This window comes from Microcebus murinus, chromosome 8 (genome assembly GCF_040939455.1).
Source record: "Microcebus murinus isolate Inina chromosome 8, M.murinus_Inina_mat1.0, whole genome shotgun sequence".
Classification (NCBI taxonomy): Eukaryota; Metazoa; Chordata; class Mammalia; order Primates; family Cheirogaleidae; genus Microcebus; species Microcebus murinus.
In genome coordinates, this window is record NC_134111.1 from 48,147,587 (window position 1) to 48,167,044 (window position 19,458).

General features: G+C 38.8%; 1 protein-coding gene across 1 annotated transcript in view; it reads right to left on the bottom strand.

Annotated features, from left to right (window-relative positions):
* The window catches only part of LRP2 (LDL receptor related protein 2), a 188,309-nt gene that overhangs the window by 73,068 nt on the left and 95,783 nt on the right, over nucleotides 1-19,458 (bottom strand). Inside the window, exons 26-35 of the mRNA XM_012781883.3 lie at nucleotides 18,611-18,859; nucleotides 17,381-17,592; nucleotides 16,438-16,622; nucleotides 15,186-15,414; nucleotides 14,110-14,287; nucleotides 12,630-12,758; nucleotides 10,327-10,493; nucleotides 9,226-9,369; nucleotides 4,988-5,097; nucleotides 865-1,042 (exon numbers count right to left, since the gene is read on the bottom strand). Coding sequence (XP_012637337.2) covers nucleotides 865-1,042; nucleotides 4,988-5,097; nucleotides 9,226-9,369; nucleotides 10,327-10,493; nucleotides 12,630-12,758; nucleotides 14,110-14,287; nucleotides 15,186-15,414; nucleotides 16,438-16,622; nucleotides 17,381-17,592; nucleotides 18,611-18,859 — 1,781 coding nt within the window. The remainder of the gene's footprint in view (nucleotides 1-864; nucleotides 1,043-4,987; nucleotides 5,098-9,225; nucleotides 9,370-10,326; nucleotides 10,494-12,629; nucleotides 12,759-14,109; nucleotides 14,288-15,185; nucleotides 15,415-16,437; nucleotides 16,623-17,380; nucleotides 17,593-18,610; nucleotides 18,860-19,458) is intronic.

Below are 19,458 nucleotides of genomic sequence, written 5' to 3' on the forward strand. Positions count from 1 at the left end.
ATAATGAAGATAGAGTCAAGCAGTCACCATGCCTTCTGAGATGGCATGGTGAAGAAAAAAGGAACTAAACCACTAGTCATGCCTGTGATAGTCTCGGCAAGGATACATTTAAATGTCTGAGTGTAGCCCATTACACAGGAGCTGACCAACCCTGGGTATAACATCCTCACCAACAATTTCTGTAATGAGGATAGGAAACATGCCCCATACCATCAGAGAGGACAGCAAGACTGGAAGTGGGCCAGGGATGGCACTGTTATATTAGAACAGGTAAGAAACTTTACTCCACATGACTTTGGTAAACTGGAAATGAATTCATAAGAATAAAGTTCCTGATGGGAAATGACAAATTGTCTTCTTCTGGAAAGAAAACAAAATGTAGATGTAGCTGGTTTAATTTCACTCCAAAAACCTGTCTCAAGTGCCTCCTCTGTGCCAGCATCGGAGCTGCATAGTGGTGAAAGAGACAAGCGAGGTTTGGCATCATGCCTCCCTGGACAAGGGAACCCAGCAGTTACAAGAACAGGTTATGCCCTAGAAACTGAAGGAAGTTCCAGAAGGCTAGGGCATAGGGAAATGAGCCTGGACGAAAGCTGCCAAAGGAGGGACCAGTTCAGATGAGAGCCGTGAGCTACTCCTCTGTAGTTCCTCTACAGGAAACTGTGCACATGCTATAAAGAACTGGACCTCAACTAGAGAGAGATTTGCTCAAGGGAGAGAAGTTATTGGAGAGAGAGCAATAAAACATAGGTACATGCTGCCCAGTAAGATTGTTCAAGAACCACTGCCAGACAACTCAGAACACTCAGTATCAACCACACAAGCCCAGCAGTCAAGACCAAAAGACGGAAAGGGTGCTAGTACCACTCCTCTTCCAGTGACAGCCCAGTAGAGTTTCTGCTCCTCGATGTCAAGGGTGATAAACTCCAGGTGTTCAAGGTTCCCAGTGAAAAGAACTTTTAATGATGTGCCATCCATGTTAGCACTTGCGATCTTGGCAGGAACCCCACCGTCAGTTCCTTGGTCTGACCAATACAGTTTCCTACAACCATAAGAAACACCAGCATTTAACAAAACAGAAGGTGGATTAGAGTGAATGACATTTATAAGTTAAACATTTAAACGAAAATGTGTATTTCTTGTCCTCAAGATGCTTCCCAATCAAAGTGTGAAACATCAATGCCTTGTTGCATACAATGTGTAGGAGTACTTAACCAGTGTTCTGTCAACGTCTGTCCATTTCCTAGTTATTATTGGGGTAGAGGCCATTTTATTTTATTTTATTTTTTGAGACAGAGTCTCACCCTTTGCCCGGACTAGAGTATCGTGGCGTCATCCTAGCTCACAGCAACCTCAAACTCCTGGGCTCAAGCGATCCTCCTGCCTCAGCCTCCCGAGTAGCTGGGACTACAGGCATGCACATGCCCAGCTAAATTTTTTCTATATATTTTTAGTTGGCCAATTAATTTCTTTCTATTTATAGTAGAGACGGGGTCTCGCTCTTGCGCAGGCTGGTTTCTAACTCCTGACCTTGCGCGATCCTCCCACCTCGGCCTCCAAGGCCATTTCAAACAGTATCTAAAACAAGAAAGAGTTTCCATTGGCAGCTGAACCTCTAGTTCAGACAGAGGTGTGGGAAACAAATGACAAAGAACAAGCCTACAGCAACATCTTCAGAGAATCACACACTCTGATTACACTGGAAAGGCTAAAGCCAATGTGAAAAGTTGTCAAGTACCTCCTTGTTCACTTATCAGTCCTCTTATTTAATTCTTCTCAAAATCATCATCAACCACAAGGCCAGCTGCTTGCTTAATGACCTAACCTGATTTCTGTTATGAAAAATGCAGAGTTTTGAAAACTAATACAGAAAGCAGCCATGCTGACAGGGGGTATGTATGACTTATTTTCTTTCTAATTCAAAGGGATACCAATGAACTGTATTCAATACTTATGTACACATGAACCGTAAATCACCGCACAGCATTGCCCAGTCCATGATATATGAAAATTCATTAAAACGAACAAAGGGCTTCCACTGAAGACACAACTTCTAGACTTGAAGGCAAGTTTCAATTCCCTTTGATCTCACCTCCTGCTATGGCTCCAATAGACAATCCTCCTACTCTCTTTTCTCAAAAGTCTTCAAACTCCTTAATTCAAATAGTCTTTATTCATAAAACTCTTCTACCACTAAATCAATACACTCATCCTATGAATTTCATCTTGAACTCTGAACTTCTCTGCCTCTAAGTTCGCAAACTTTGAAATTCTCTGCTTTGACCAAAGTCTCCCATCTCTTCCCTGCTCTAATTTCATTTTTCTTATTAAACTTGTTCTTTGCCCTTAAACCCTGCCTGAGCTCCCAAAGCTCCAATCCCTCTATACTTGGACATCATAGGGATATAACATACCTGGACATACGTAACCGTTTCAACAATATTCTTATTTATTCCTTTGGGCTCCTACTGTGCATAACTTGCTAATCACCAACACTGAGTTACTGCCATTTTTTTTCTTTCTCCTCTCCCATTCCAGGCTACCAAGAGATTGCTGCACATAGCACAAAACTCCTGTGAATTCTGAGTTCACTAAAAAGGTAAGCTTCCTAATCTTAGCTGAGCATTCTCATCCCCAGCTGACTTTATATAATGTTCCTCAAATCAGCTCATTCAAGTTGTCTCTATTGTTCATAAATTTCTAATTCAATCTCCATAACGTTCACGCTTCATCATTGATCTTTTATCTGTTCCTAAAAATATGCTTGGAGTTCCCTATTCTAAAGGATATTTTTCTGTTCTTTTTGACCTACAAGTTTATCTTTCCCTAACTTTTCAATTAAAAGAGTAGTCATATTTCCTCATCTTCCTTTCACTGTTTAACTTCTTCTATTTTTATTGAACATCTTCTCTCTAATGAGTGACTCTATAATTGCCTCAACCCCTTATTAGTGATCATCTAAAGAGATATTTTTCTGCAGCAACTGCTTCAATAACATTGATCATAATTTCTCAAGACTTTCTCTTTACCGAGCATCCAAGACAGTATATCCACAAGTCTCTGTCCTGTTTCTCCTCCTACCTACTCTGACAAAATTCTCAGCTCTTTTAATTGCCTCCTAACCCACCAGGGCTGCTGTTGGTTACCTGAACAAACCCTCACTTTTCTACCCCTTTGCTCTTGACTTTCCTTCCATCATATCATGGGTGATATCTTCAAAGGCAGCTCTACCTTATGAAATTCTATGTATGCTTTAACATCCAGTCCAAATGACATCACCTCCACCAAGCTGAAAAGTCTTCTCTCCATAGCACTACCGTCCCAATTTTTTAGGCTCTCTTATAGCTCTTAACCATTTATGAACCTGGTTAATACATAATTAATACATAATTAACCAGATTAATTAAAATATAATACATTGGTTTTATCTTTTTTACTAAGGTATAAATTCTTGAGGTGACAAATTGGATCTTTAATCATCATTATATCCACCTCTTAAAATGCCCACCATGGCTCCATGAATAAGAATATTTCCGCACACCAAAATCAATGTCTACCTCTTCTTTCTGGGTAAAAAGCTGGATTGCATGTCCTTCCTTGCAATTAGCTGTGGACATGTGACTGAATTCTAAGGTGTTCCTTCTTCTAAAAGAATAACCGAAAACTAGAACAAGCCAGCAAGAATAGAATGGAACTTTTGCTTTCTGTACCCTTTAAGAATTGGATTTGGTTTACATGTCATCCTTATTTAAAGCAGAAAGTTCATGGAAATTACTTCTTCATTTCCCTTCCACAAATCTAATGACTTTCAAACAGAAAGTCAAAATCCACTTGGAATGACACCACTCTTTAAAAAAAAAAAATGAATGCTCTTAACTTTACAACTTATTATTCTGATTTATAATACAGTATAGTAGTTCAACTGAATGAATACCTGATCAAACAGACCAGAGGACACTAGCCTATATCCATTAAGACTGGGCCCCCTGCTTCTGGCCTCTCTCCACTCCAATCCTGACCAACCTTTCTGAGATACAGATTTGGTTTTATTATTCCCTTCCTCAAAATTCCCTGCTGCCTCCATATTACTCCAATGAATAAAGTCCAATTCCTCAACATGACATTTAAGGTCCTCCAATGACCTTAGCTGCTGTATCTTCCATCTGCTCAACTGTGCCCTACTTGGAGCCTCTAGTGTGGGTCTTCTCCAGAGTCATCATGGTTGTGCTCAACACCACCACGCTCTGTTCCCTCATGGCTCCCCTGGCCTCCAGTACCACTCCCTGGTTCCAACAGAATCTCCACCTCCTGTAAGCCTTCTCTTCCTTCAAGGTCTATTTGCAAATGTTATATACTTCCTGAAAGCTTCCTGTGCCTTTTCAAAGTCACAATATAATGTCCATCCTTATATATATATAAATATATATTTTTTGAGACAGGCTTGCTCTGTCACCAAGGTTGGAGTGCAGTGGTGTCATCACAGCTTATTGCAACATCAAAATCCTGAGCTCAAGTGATCCTCCTGCCTCAGTCTCCCAAGTAGCCAGGACCATAGGCCTGTGCCACCAACCTAAGTTTTAAATATTTTGTAGAGATGGGGTCTCACTATGTTGCTCAGGCTAGTCTCAAATTCCTGGCCTCAAGCAATCCTCCCAACTCAGACTACCAAAGTGCTCGGATTACAGGTGTGAGCCACATAGTCTCATTCTTATAATTCTGTTGTGAATTTCCTGAAATTCCAGCTTATTTGGAATTAATTTTAAGTCCAGTATTATTACTTTGAAGAACATAAAACAAGATACAAATTATATCTTTCACATTAAATGTAGCTCATAGCTATTTCTCTTTCTCACTGTGATTGATATTTTTGAAATGTTGACATGTGAAATAAGAAAATGTCCTAAGCTTGAAATCTTCCATTTTATCAGATCATGACATTAATAAGAATGGTGCTGCATTGAAGACACATGCCACTATGAACACTCACCCACGAACAGGATCAACAGTTATGCCAACTGGAGAGCCAACTCCAAGAACTGTTCCATCATTGGTGATCAGGGTCTTTCTGTACCCGACATTTCCCCGCAGTGTGCAAACCTATAGTATAAAATCGCATAAAATCACTTATTAGAATTGAGTTTCATAATGGGGAAACAAAGAAAGCTGAGGTGAAGGTGAACTTACATACAAAACAAATTCCAAAGCACGATTAGGGATGAATGTGAGGGAGTTTGCATGAGATTCAGATAATCTCTGATTGCATTTCAGGGCTATGAGGAAATCAGCTCAATAGAAAATAAGAGTAACAAATGCAAAATCACCTCCCAAATTCCTACTTCCAATTCCTCTAAAATTTCAGGAGAAAAATTTTGCTGACAAAATACAGATTTAAATGGGTACACATACAGAACCACTGCCTGAAGAAACTGCAAAAAAAAAAAAAAAAAAAATACCCCCAGAAAAAGCTAAGAGAAAAACCCAGAAGACAAATGGGAACCCCTTAGCTTTCCTGCACCCCACCCACTAGGCCACAGCACTGCAAACACAGTTCATCAAAACAGCACAAATTCACTCAGGCTTACAGCGAATTTTGTTCCGAGTCAACAACCTGAATTGTTGACACTGAGTGGAAATCTCTGCCCTGGGAGGTCCTGACTGTATGACCTGAGGCAACGGAAGTCACCTCTCTAAACGTAGTTTTTTTCTTTTTTTTACAGTGCATTCTAGTTCCTTCTGCACAGAGCTCATAGGACTAAGAGGTAATACAGAGAGCACTTAGCACAGCACTCAGCACAGCTGTGCACAGTAAGTGCCTCACTTACTATATACCAGACATTATACCAAGCACTATTGTTGTTTAATCCTCACAAATAATTCTGTGAAGTGAACACCATTACTATGTCTATATTACAGATGATGCAAAACAGGTCTAGAGAGGTTTAGGGGCTTTCCCAATTATCTATTTTTAATTATCATTGTAATAATCACAAAGTTAACAGGACCCTAACACAGCACAAAGAAATATGGTTTATTGGACAAGGAGGAAGTTTCTTACAAGAATTAGACGATTTTAATACCCTCCTGAGACAAAGAGACAACTAATAAGATATTAGAAAATGCCTGTTGATTTGCATTAAGGTTTTTCTATAAAATTGCTGTTCAATACAAATACAATGTCTATGTTTCTTTCTCTCTCATACACAACCTTCTTCTCTACCTGGTTCTTCTCCCTAACTTTTTCTTGCTCGTGCCTCTCTAGCACCTTTTTTTTGAGACACAGTCTCACTCTGTTGCCCCAGGTAGAGTGCAGTGGTGTCATCCTAGTTCACTACAACCTGAAACTCATGGGTTCAAGTGATCCTCTTGCCTCGGCCTCCCAGAGAGCTAGGATTATAGGCGCAAGCCACGAAGCCCGGCCTTTATGGCACATTTCGCTCCCACTTGGAATAAGATAATTTTTCTTTTTTCAATTTGCCTCTTTCTGCTACAATTGTTTTCCTTTCCCTAGGTCTAAGGACCTCTTTGGTTGAAAAGAAAGTACCTTTCCTTGTTTTCTGGAATGCATTAAGATCTTGCTCTCACCCAGCCACTCAGTAGGCTTCACATTTCAGCTATAAACTTTCTTTTAGTGAATGGGCACACAGCTACCCCTAGTGGAAAACAATTTCTTCAATGTTTCTCTTTTATTTTCAAGTGGATTTTATGTCCAAGGAATTAAATGTGAATTACTGTAACTCTGAAGGAATATTATACAGGTAAACAGAGAGTGGACACAATTCCTATTTCCTTAATTAATCTGCAAATCACCTGGAAGAATTGCTTACAGTTTATATCACCTAATAGAAAAACCAATAAAAACATTAAAAGGGCGATTGATTTACCCTTGGATCATTATTCCCATAGGTCTTTTGTGGATATTCTAAATATACTGATAATTTGACGAAAACAATGCTCTGTATTTAAGGGACACCTCAGTACGATGTACTTTTACTTACTGAGCTCCTAACCCCACTTTACAGATAAGAAAGCAGAGGCTCCGAGAAGTAATTTGACCAAGGTCAAATAGCTCATGAGTGGAGAAAATACAAAATCCAATGGTGTCTCCAGTCACAAAATGCATTTCCATATTTCAGGGACTTTATTCAAGTGTTTTTCTCTGCCTGGGATACCTTTTCCCTACTTCTTCATCTGGCAAAAATAAATACAGCAGTCCCTCCGTGTACATGGGGAATCTGTTTCAAGACCACCCAGAGATGCCTAAAACCTCAGATAGTACTGAACTATACTATGTTTTTTCCTGTACATACACACCTATGATAAAGCTTAATTCAGAACATGGATAATATACTGTAACAAAAGTTATGTGAATGTGGTCTCTCTCTCTCTCTTTCTCAGAATATCTGAAAATACAGTACAATATTTTCAGACCACAGTTGAATGCAGGTAACTGAAACCTCAAACAGCAAAACCCTCAGATAAAGGGGGACTTATTAGCCACCCTTCAAGACTCTGCTCACTAGCACCCACTAGTGGGAAGCCTGCATTCTCCCTTCCCTCACTTTTACCTCTGACCCTAAAGACTAGCACTTTCTAGGCTCTTATCACACTGGAGCACAGGTATTTGTTTTTGTGTCTGTCTCTCAGATGTGTGAGTGCCTTAAAGGCAGAAATATGTTTTATTCATCTTTGAATATCCAGGACAAACCACGGAACTGATCCAGAGAGCATTTACAGGTGCCTGTTAAATGAATGAATAAAATGAGCAGACACAAAGCCAGGTCTTTGGGCTCCAAATCCAATTATCTCTCCTCTGTACCACACTGTATTGAGGAACAATTACAGACTGTTGGCTCATGTGCTTAAAGTGGCCTTACCAGTACACACCCGTGCATACATGCTCGGTTAGTCTCCACCTGGCTGCCTTTTCACTGTACCCAACACAGAGAAGAGGATATGGTACCTAATTATGAAAACCTATCAAATTAAAACAAACGAACAAAAAAAACCCAGTCAAGAGACTAAGAGATAGTAAAAGAGCATATTAACTGTCATTTGGAATTAAGACTGCTTTGCACTGAGGAGACTCTAGGGAGACATGAGTTTGGTATTAGAGGTCTTAGGCAGTAAATGTTGCCTATGTTTTGATGGATGATATTTTTAGTTGAAATTATTGTTTTAGTTGAAAAAATATCTTCTGCCCCTGTCAAAAAGGGTTAAACCAGTCTGGATCATCGGAGTTATAGTTTATAACAGGGCAAAGAGAAAACACTGCCCTGATTCCTGGCCAGCTGACCATTTGGTCCAGTTTCTTAACTTCTGTGAGTCTCCGTTTCTTATGTAAAAAAATAAGGGCTTGAACCTGATGAACCTCGAAGGGTCCCCTGGTGTTAACACCTGACGATTCTACATAGTTTGACATCCTCCATTGAGTTAGTATTTGTGCATCTTGCAAATTTCCCAAAGAACAATGAGCTTAAGCGCTGATGCCCACGTAAAGCAGTGGACTGTGACTCTACAGAGCGTTACTAACTGTCCCTTTCACAAAACCCTCTCTTTGCTTTAGGAGGTTTCACTTTCAAAATTATTATGAATTAATAATCCCTTACATGTTTTATCCTTGTCCCATAGGGGAGCAAACCCATCTTAATCAAGTTACCTCTGATTTACTACCTACACCTCATCTAGAATTTCTTCCAGGAATTAGAGTAAAAGGAACACTTATCTCAAAGAGGAGAGTATCAAAGGAATTAGAATCATGTTTCTACTTTCTGTTTCACTGTTAGAAAAATTATAGTGGAGTAATAAAAAGATTTCCAACTAAGAACAGAGGTAACTTATATAGTTGAGAACTGAAATAATGATTAGATGAGGAAAAATAATGAAAATCCCTGCCTACCATAATCTTCCCTTCATGTTGAATACCTTACATAATTTTTTATTTATCTTCTTATATATTATTTTGTAAATCACCTAAAATACTCTTATAGGAACAAGGTGGTATTGATAATTAGGAGGAAACAAAATAAGGCAGCACCAAGTTTCAATAATTCATTTTTAAGGTGGTTTTCCTCCTTAGTTTCAGACACTGTGATAGTTAACAGTAACATCTCTTACCTTCTGCTTCTTGCTTAAAAAATACCAAAGTCCACGAGAGCATTTACTGAGAATAGAATTTATATGAAACTAAAACCAGTGTGTATGTACATAGTATTATGGAATCATTACCTCAATTGAATGAGTTCCAGAATTGGTGGAATAAAGGTTTCTTGATACCCAATCTAAGGCCAAGCTCATAGAAGACCCCAACATAGACAAAGAAGAAAACACGGTCCTATTGGTGCCGTCTGTTTTCACTCTGTGAATTTCACCCTGGGAAGACAGACAGAAGGAGGTGAGGTGCTTCAAGGCCACAGCTCCTGCACAAGAGCACTTACTTCACAGAGACTACTGCCAGCTGCTGCATTTCTTTAGCAAACAAACGTTCAGCACCACTGGGTAGGTTCAACGTGCACGATGCTAAAGCCAGCAACATTTTTTAAAACACTGAGTTTTAAGTGTGTCACAGGAATACACAGGGCTTACTGTTCAGGCTATCTTTGGTATTGGCTACAGAGATATTTCTTCACAACCACCTACACAATCATTTAAAAAAAAAAAACAAAAAACCCTAAGTCACAGATGTGGATCAGAAGCCAGGAGTATATTTTGTAGAAGGGTCACAAGCATCAAACACAAAAATCTTTCTTTCTTCCTCCTTTATATTCTTCTTGCCCTTTCCTCATCCTTGGAAGGGGGAAGAAAAGGTTCCAGGGGGAAGGGAATTGGAGGAATGTGATTATACTTATCCTGGAGGCAGATTCTGAACAAAGCCCAGCAGCCACATCAAATACTTTCCCGGAATTCCCTTAGGGAACTACTATTTTGTCTTGCAGTACAGTCATTTTCCATGTTAGTCTGGCATTTTGTTAGCTTAAAACTCATCTTGGGCAAGCTTTGTGTCTGCTGCGTCTTGGCATGTATTCTGCAGTTAAAACCAGGCAGTCCCGTGCAGGGCAAATTATAGGCACTAATTACATACTTGATGAATGAATAAATATACAAACAGCATACCTTTGTTTATTGTTCTAAAGCTAAAGAGTTTTTTGATCTCTGCTCCAGGCCAAGTTCACATTTACATCCCTCACTGGACTATTTCCCTTTTAACCACCCAACAAAAGTTTGCTTATAAGAGGGTATCAAAAAAAAAAAAAAAAAAAAAAAGAGGGTATCAGCGCAGACAAGCTCTTCAGGAATAAATTATATACTTCGATGTTATTCAGAACTTACTGGATTCTCAACCCAATAGATGAACTGCTCTGCTTCATCAAATTCAACATCATAACCATTTTGTATCCCTGCTATAGGAACCATGGCATCATTGCTCTTCACATCGGGATTAAGAGAGATTCCAAAAATTATATGTTGTCTTACAGTTATTAAGAAAGGTTGATCATCTGTGAAAATAGCAAAATGTCAGTCAAACTTGTATCCCACTATTCCAAGACATTTAGAGTAAGGGATGGTAGTAGACTGTTACCATTGTATGGCCTCAAATGCCATTGCAGCCTTGTAGTGATAAATACACATATAGTAGATATTTCTTCAGGCAATCATGGGTCTTCCATAGAGTTAAAATGGGTTGCTAAGTCACAAGACCTCCAACCTCACATACAACACTGTCTGGATTTTTACAAGGCAGATTGGCATTTATCTTATTTTTCATTAATTCCTTACTTACACGGACATACCATCCATGTTTGTTAAAGTTCACAGTCAGGAGGTTCTTCCATTTCTACACATAGACAAACCTTGCTAATACTGAACTCAAGGAAAGGAGACTTGGGTCTTGCCAAAAAAAAAAAAAAAGGTGAAAGAAAACTTTTATGGTGAACAGCAGTTTACTAGTTTTAAACACATTCAGAAAATAAAGCACTATAAAGTGTTGCCTAGAGACCTTAATTAATAAATAAATACAAAAGCTCTCATTTTAAAATTGTATAACATAAAATTAGAAAAATGTAGAAATATCTCATAATTCCCTTATCCCAACTATAACCACTATTGGCACTTGTCTGTGTTCTTCCACTTTTTGACTGTATGTTTTTACAAGGCTGATATTGGACAATTCTGCTTTTGCCCTTAACTGTATCATACAAGCACTTCCAAACATATTCCAAACACTTAGTAAACACTATTTTAAAGGCTATAGAACAATTAAATCAAGTAAAATGTTTTCATCTATAAATGTTAATGACTCTTCTAAACTTTTGTTGGAAAAATATGTGTAACCATTTTTTACTTAGCATATATTGGCATTCAGTTATCCAACTAGTACTCAGGATCAAACTGGGAAATACTGGAAAAGTTCCACTTGAGTGAAGTCAACCCATAGAAAAACCACTAGTGGAATTATTTATGAAACAACAAAAGACACTATTTATAATTAACACTTATCCATCATCATCAGAGAGTAATATTGATTACACCAATCCCCAAAGCACAGTTCAATAATCTTTGAGCAGTGAATGAATGCTTTGTATCCAAAACATCTACAACCCAGTTTAATCTTGTCCTGAAAAACTCTAAGGACACACTAAATTAAACAATGTCAACAAAGATTAGGTTCATAATAAGTCTCTGAGAAAAAATGGCAAATGCCAATCTCTTTGTAAGCATTACAAATAATTAAAATCTTTCATCATGAAAGTATCATTGCACAACATTAAATGCTGATGGAATTTGATTTTCAGTAAGCCTATATCTGCATAATCTATAAACACTATAAATTTCTTGGATTCAGTATATATTTCCCACTTGAAAACTAAATTTCCCTCTATATTTAGGACTCTATTATCTCTTAATTTCAGAATATGGTGTCATTAAACATTTCATTTTAACTTGCCTACAGGTATTTTTATCAGCATCAAAACACATTCACTCCTCTTAACGGAGAAACAAAATGGAGAATGATTCTTAAGAAGGGTTTATTATACACAAGTACACACTTCAAAAGAAATAGCATCTTTCACTCCCTAAAGTACTTGGTATAATCCTCTGCATGCTCGGCCATTCACCCAGTAAAATGTCTCTAGGATAAGATTAAATTGCTCAAATAACCACAAAATATCTCCTACAGAGACAGCACTCCTTCTTAAAGTATCACACAGTCATACTAAAGTCAGAAGACCCAGGCTAGAACACTCATCTCTGACTATTGGTTATGAGAGAATAAAAACGAGACAATGGATGTGAAGCCACACACAAATGTTGAGAATTTTTACTTATCAAGTGCAGAATTTGGAACTTCTCACTACTATAGCTTGTCAGCAATGTCTAACTGTAGCCAGGTGAGTGAAAATATGAGGCACAGATTTTCTAGTGACATGCACAGACATTAGTTCCACGTACAGACACTATTTTACAACTGAGGTACTCAATTAAACCACCCACACACACACCTTCCACAGACACTTGCACAATCAAAAGGAACACAGCACGTGCTCAGGCGCAAGTGAGTTGAACGTTTTCGTTGCTAGGCACAAACAGTGACAAGCTCCACCTTCGAAGCACACTGAAGGAGCGTACTTTACCTCTCAGGCAGCTCACAGAATCGGAAGAGAGACTCCATCCTGAAGGACAAGCGCAGGAGTAAAAATTAGGCCCCTGTGAGGAAAGCAGGCACAGATGGCTGCAGTGGGCAGAGGCACATGGATTCACGGCTGTATGAGAAAGAGAAGGGAAGCGCTGGTGAGTGGAAAATCTCCTGCGGTTAAATCAAAATAGAGTCATGCTCTTATAGCATCCTCCAAGAGGCCCCTGGTATTTGGAGATCCAAGTACTTCAAGTCATCTCCATTGTTTTGTTTTGTGTTCCTTAAACTACTGTACCCTTCCCTAGCATTATGCTTTCAACATAAAATTCCTAAGAGGCACAAAAGAGGAGCGACTTACCCAGGTCACAGGTCTATCCAGTCTATACCTGGATTATGAACAAATAGCCACTGAGTAATCCGTAATTTAGTAATAGAAATATGATGCTAAATAATACGTCTCCTTACCTTACCTAAAAGAGATCTTTTTGCATTGATGAAAGTTGTGTGCTTGCTGTGTGACCTTGACATTTGCCTCATGTGGCCCAGGTTTGGGTTAGATGATAATCTTTTATTTTTCTACTGATGACATCCCTATGTCCGTGCTCCTTGAAGAGGGATCCTGTACGACTGCTCTTAACATCCCCTTAGCACCTGCACAGGGTGTTCCCTAGGTCCTATGTATTCTCATTATACACAATACCTTCATTCACCCCCAATTTATTAAGCATTCACTACCTACTAAACACCATTCTAAGCACGGAGGATGCTATAAAAGTGGAGTATATAGTCTAGAAAAAAGAGACAGAACTACACTCATAAATCATGTGTCTCTGGGTGTGTGTGTGTGTGTGTGTGTTTGTGTGTGATTTCAGGACATGCAGGCAAAGAGCAAAAGAATTGTGAAGGGGTAGCTATTTTAGGTAACGCAGTTCAGGAGGGCCTCTCTGAGAAAGTGACATTTGGGCAGAACCCTAAATGCCATGGAGGAGCAATTCATGCAGAGATCTGGAGGAGAAATGCTGCAGACAGAGGGAAGAGCCGTTGCAGAAGTTCAGAGGTGGGAAGTCACCTGGTGTGCTTCCAGACCACAGCGAAGTCCAACGCAGTGATAGTAAGAGGGAGAAGAGACCAGGGAAGTAGAATGGGCCAGATTCTGGTAGCAATAAGAGGATCTGAAGTCTATACTACATTTGTCAACTGAGGAAACTGAGACTCAGAAAAGTCACAGAGGCAGCAGCCAACTGCTGAATAACATGACACAATGCACATGTGCTGCTGTTACATCCAAGATTTGTGTTTTCCATAGTAAATAAAAGTAATGGCAATGTTAGGACTGGGGACAGGCTGGAGTAGGGTGGTAAGGGGAAAAGGAAATTTACTGCCCAAAACAAATGAGTTCGCAATAGTGTGCTCCTAGCATTCCCAGAATAAATGTTTCCAAGCTATTCCCAGGCAGGAAATTTCTCTGTATCACTTACAACTTGGCTGTTTCGAAGGATGAACTGCAACAATCCCAAGGGGTCGGTACATATTGTACATTACAACTGACTGGTTGCCCCCATGCCACTTGTTGGCCTGCATAACCTTTTGAGTAGCACCATTTGTCCAGAACACAGAATCCTCGAAGAGAGTGAGGGCATAGGAACGCCGCAGAACCTGCAAGGCAGAATGGAACACTGAAACCTCACCCAGAAATAGAAGCCAAAGTGAACCCAGTCGGCTCAAGAAGATGGTTTCCTTTAGCATGTCATTATCTAATAAAAACAAAGGGAAGTCACTGTGCAAGAAAGAGGCAAAAATTTTACCACTGTCCTATAAACCATGATCGCACTCAAAGTACTTTCACATACACCTGTCATTTACTCTTCATGCTTACCCTGGTAACTACACTGGAATCCATTTTACAAATGAAAAACTGCAGCACAGAAAGTAAGGAAAGGGTAATTAGAGGTTACATGCAACTAAAGAACATAGTTAGAGGTTCCTTATCCCGCCAAGCCCCAGTCCACACTCTGTTCCCACCACTCCTTGTCCCAGGCTGTTTCTACCCTCTTGTTCTGCCTCTCTCTGATTCACACCAATCTGTTACAGTTTAGGTATTTATTTCCTGAAGGTAGGGAGGCCCTCCCAGGGTCTCTTCAACTCCCACCAACTATAAACAATGGCAATTTTAAATCAAAGTCAACAACAGCTCTTTGGTAAAATGCATATTTTTCTATTAGTAATAGAGGAGAGGTAGCCCCTCACTGTTATTGATATTTCCTGGATTGACCTGATAATATCTATGACACAAAAATTTTCTTGATACTCATCTACTTTTTACCTATTTACTATTGTAATTTTCTTTCTTTCTTTCTTTCTTTTTTTTTTTGAAACAGAGTCTCATTCTCTTGGCTGGGCTAGAGTGCTGTGGTGTCAGCCTAGCTCATAGCAACCTCAAACTCCTGACCTCAAGCGATCCTCCCATCTCGGCCTTCCAGAGTGCTAGGATTATAGGTCACAGCCACTGCACCCGGCTGTAGTTTTCATTTGGTTGTCCTCACTACCAACTTACCATATTACTGGCTATCACCTGCCTCCGATGCTGTCCATTATAATCACAAAAGTCTATGTAATCAAGATAGGCATCCATGAAGTACAGCAGTCTGTTGGGGTAGTCAATAGTCAAGCCACTAGGCCAGTGGATCTTGTCCTGGATAATGACAGTTCTCAAAGTGCCATCCATGCTGGCTCGCTCAATACGAGGGTGTTGGCCCCAGTCAGACCAGAACAAAAGATGTTCACTGTGAAAAGAAAGGAATTACCAATCTCAGGGGACATATTTCAATATGAAAAACACTGTCAGTTTAAATAATGCAATATCCTGTTTATGATCTGCTTAAAATAAATCATCCCCAATTCAGAATCTACACATAGAGTTGTATTATTTCCTCTGAGTGTCACGAAGTAAAATGGTAATCACATTGCAATCACAAGCCATCTGGATGTTTTTAGAATTTTCGTAAAACATGCAGTTCATTATGACATTGAAATGTCTTAATGCCAATTCATGTTTGTTTGTGTACAACCGACAAATAGTTGACCGAGAAAAATCCATCTGTCGTTGCTTGTCTACCCTGTCATGTTTTCGATAAGGGAATCAATTTATTTCTCATTAGAGATTCACCATAAATTTCACTGGTGCGTCGTAATACTTTACAGTAGCTAGGAAGCCAGCATCACACTCAACATAACTTCCCCAATTTACCAGCCTGAAGAAAAGAATCTAAGTTATAGAATCTAAGGAAATTCTATGAAGGAAATCCTCAAAGGTTTCTAAACACAGCAGAGAATTTCTGTTTCTTCCCCTTAGAACCAGCAGGCAAACATTTTCTTTCTTTTATGAATTCAAAGGGAGCTCTAGTAAACAAAATGAAACTGAAAACAGAAAAATTCAGCTCTTTTGTTGTAAAACCATGAGATATAACAGTTACAGCAAACTGGCCCTTCTATGGAATATTACTGCATGCATTAAGTAGAAACTTAAATTTATAATGATATAATAATCAATTCAATAATTGTACTGCCAAGTGAATAAAGCAATATGGTCTTAAAATAAAGTAAACAATCAATTTCTCTTATGTATTTTATAAAGAAGACTATTCAGATAAAGGAGGAATACCAATAACAGTTGGAAACCTACCACGTTTAAATAAGAGATCATTTAAAATTTTGCATATCAGCTACGTCATGTTATTGTTGTTTTTCTCACACTATAACCATGCCAAAGCAACATAATTTTAAAAATTTTAAAAAAAAAGTCTTACTTCATTCTGGGATCTAATGCTAGTCCCCTTGGATTTGATACGTTTTTACTAATCAGCACAGTCCTGTGGCTCCCATCAATTTTAGAGACTTCAATTGTTTCCAGAGCATAGTCTGTCCAATAAAGATTACGGCCTACCCAATCTACTGCAAGAGTTTCAGTCAGGACAACACTACTGTCAAATACCTAAAGACAAAAGTGAATAAAGGGTGAATTCTAAAGAGAATAAATGAATATAAACATGGAAATTATACGAAAATCTAGAATAAGCCATCCAACTTGTCTCATAATTAATTATAGGGATTAGAAAATTTTGTCTTCCCATGTAGCTACCCACCAATTATAGTAGCATTTTCTGGGAAAAGTAAACAAGATTCTGTAGTATTGAATATTCTAAGATAACTCTATTGTTGGATTAGTGTGCAGTTTCATTTTGATTTCAAAAGTTTTTGCAATTAAACAAAAGCTCTATCCATTCATTAAGCTGGCAACCTTATGTAACTTTATAGTGTTTGTATGCCAACAACACTATCTTTGTTGATTAAGCATCAACAATTACAAAATAACGTTGTAAGGGGCAGAGAAAACATAACTATCAGGGGTCCAGAAACTGAAACTAAAGTTAAGAAAAGCAATCCTTCACTCTCCTGCATTTTCTTCCACTCACATCCACTAGAAAAGGCTACAAAAGGGACATTGTGAAGTCCCTGCATCACAAGACCTGTAATTCAGAATCATGAATCTGCCTTCAGAGGCCACTCTTCTCTAAAACACCCATAAATTAGCAGTGATGAACATCCAGGTGTCTTGCACATAACGTGGCCCAGAAGAAGGTATGAGAACTACCCAGGATGAGACAGGACCCTCTGTCACTAGTGAATAACAGCAAATAGACCCAAGACAGGGGAACTAGTCAGGACAAAAGTCAGCAGAAATGTACTTACTACTCTTCTGTCCGTTCCATTTCGAAATGCACTCCAGGTTTTACCCTGAGTTGCATCAGACCAAAAGATACGACCACTAACTGAATCAAAGTCAACAGCTATAATGTGAGAACCATCCCGGACCAATGGATAGATATTGTGGACCTGGTTGGTAATATTGTCGGCAACGATTTTGTTCTGACTTGCCACAAGTAACAGCAGGCTTTCAGATCCTGTCCACGAACAAAATGCAAAAATGTCAATGGTTCTGGGAGAAAACACAATCAAAGCACTTCTAAAACATTTAAAGGGGACTGGGGCAGGGAGAAGTCCCGTAAGAATGATTTTAATCACTTCGTTCTTTTATCTTAATAGGGAGCTGATTTTCATGAGTATTTGAGTTCTTTTCTTTAATTACACGTCAATGTACGTCTAAATGCCGGTTTGGAGTGAACTATACTTATATTCTTCCTTTTACTATATTTATTTTTATGCTCTGCATATCTTCCTTACTACACTGTAGGCTTCTTGACAGCAGTTTTCCCAGAGGCACTCAGCTATGACACAGAGTTCTAATTATCTCCCAATATCCCCTCTCCTTACTTCTTTTCAGTAATAAACCATGCTATGTTTTAGCTTGGCACATGGCCCACCAGCTAGAGACATTTCTCTGCCTCCATTAAAGCTTGAAGTGACAACATGAGTAAGTTCTGACCATTACAATGTGAGTAGAAATTATCAAATTCCAGGTCACATCTTAAAATGAAGCTTCTTACAGGACTAACATCCAGACTCCTGCTTATAAAAAAAGAAACTTGTTCTTTTGTTTTTGCCTCCTTTATTTGGTTACTTTGAAAGCAGCTGAAGCAGTATGCTAATACATAATATAATCGCTTTCATATACTAGAAATAGAATTCATTAAACATTATGTAAAGATGCTTAAATATAAAAATCATTTTAAATATATATTGAAAACCATTTTGATATTATTTTATATAACAAAAATGTAATCTTCTACCTATGCATGTTTTAACCTCTATTCTCTGAAATATACCAACATCTTAATATATATTAATTCATTTCATCTTCACAAGAAATTGAGGTTAAGGAGTTTGCATAACCTGTCCAGGACTCAAATCGATCTGACTCTCAATCAACTGTCACATGCCTACATGGGACGTTTGTTCTTAAGGTCTGGGGTGTGCTATTCAACTGGCTGGCGTTAGTTCACTTTCAAGTTCATTAATTACCTGTAACTTTGCAAGTCTTCCCGTCAGTTTCTAACGTGTATTCTTGATCACATGAGCATCGGAAAGAACCTCTCATGTTGTAACAGTGCTGGCTACATGAACCCGGAATATCACATTCATCTATGTCTTCACAGGTCTTAGAATCATTGGCAAGTAAGTATCCCGATGGACATAGGCATTTAGCCCCAAAGGGCCCTTGAACACACTCATGAGTACAACCACCATTGAAATGTGAACAGCTGTCCTCATCTAGAAAAAAGAAAGGGAATTGTGAAAAGAAAACATCAAAAACCTTTGCTTCTTTGATTCACTCTGATGTAATCTTTATCATGTAGATTCATGCCACCTACAATGTGATGCCCAGACAAGAGCTAAGAGCAGCATTCACTTGGATGAGTTCCACAGGCTGTTCAGTGGCTGCTCTGATTGGCCTGAGGATTTACCATCCTTCATATCCATTGAACTTGGACCACCTTCTTCACTACAACCCGCTAGTATAACTCCATTTAGTGCAATGAGGAAGCCTTGGGGAAATATTGTTGACATCAAGAAACAAAATTGTCATTGATAAAGCATGCTTCTCACTTGCTTCCTCTGAAATTCTTGAAAGATATGGCTAACATCGAAGAGAAAATGCTAGAAGATCTATGAAACTTAATAAATTCAAGTGGAAAGGTAATTAGAACATTACAGGGCACAGATCCACTAACATACCATCATGCCTTACTATCAGAGCCAAAACAGCAATGCCTGATGCCACCCAAAGACATTTCACATGGTTGAGGAGGAAAATACCCTATTTCCATGCATACTCTGGCTTATTTATAAGAGTCATAATACAGAACATG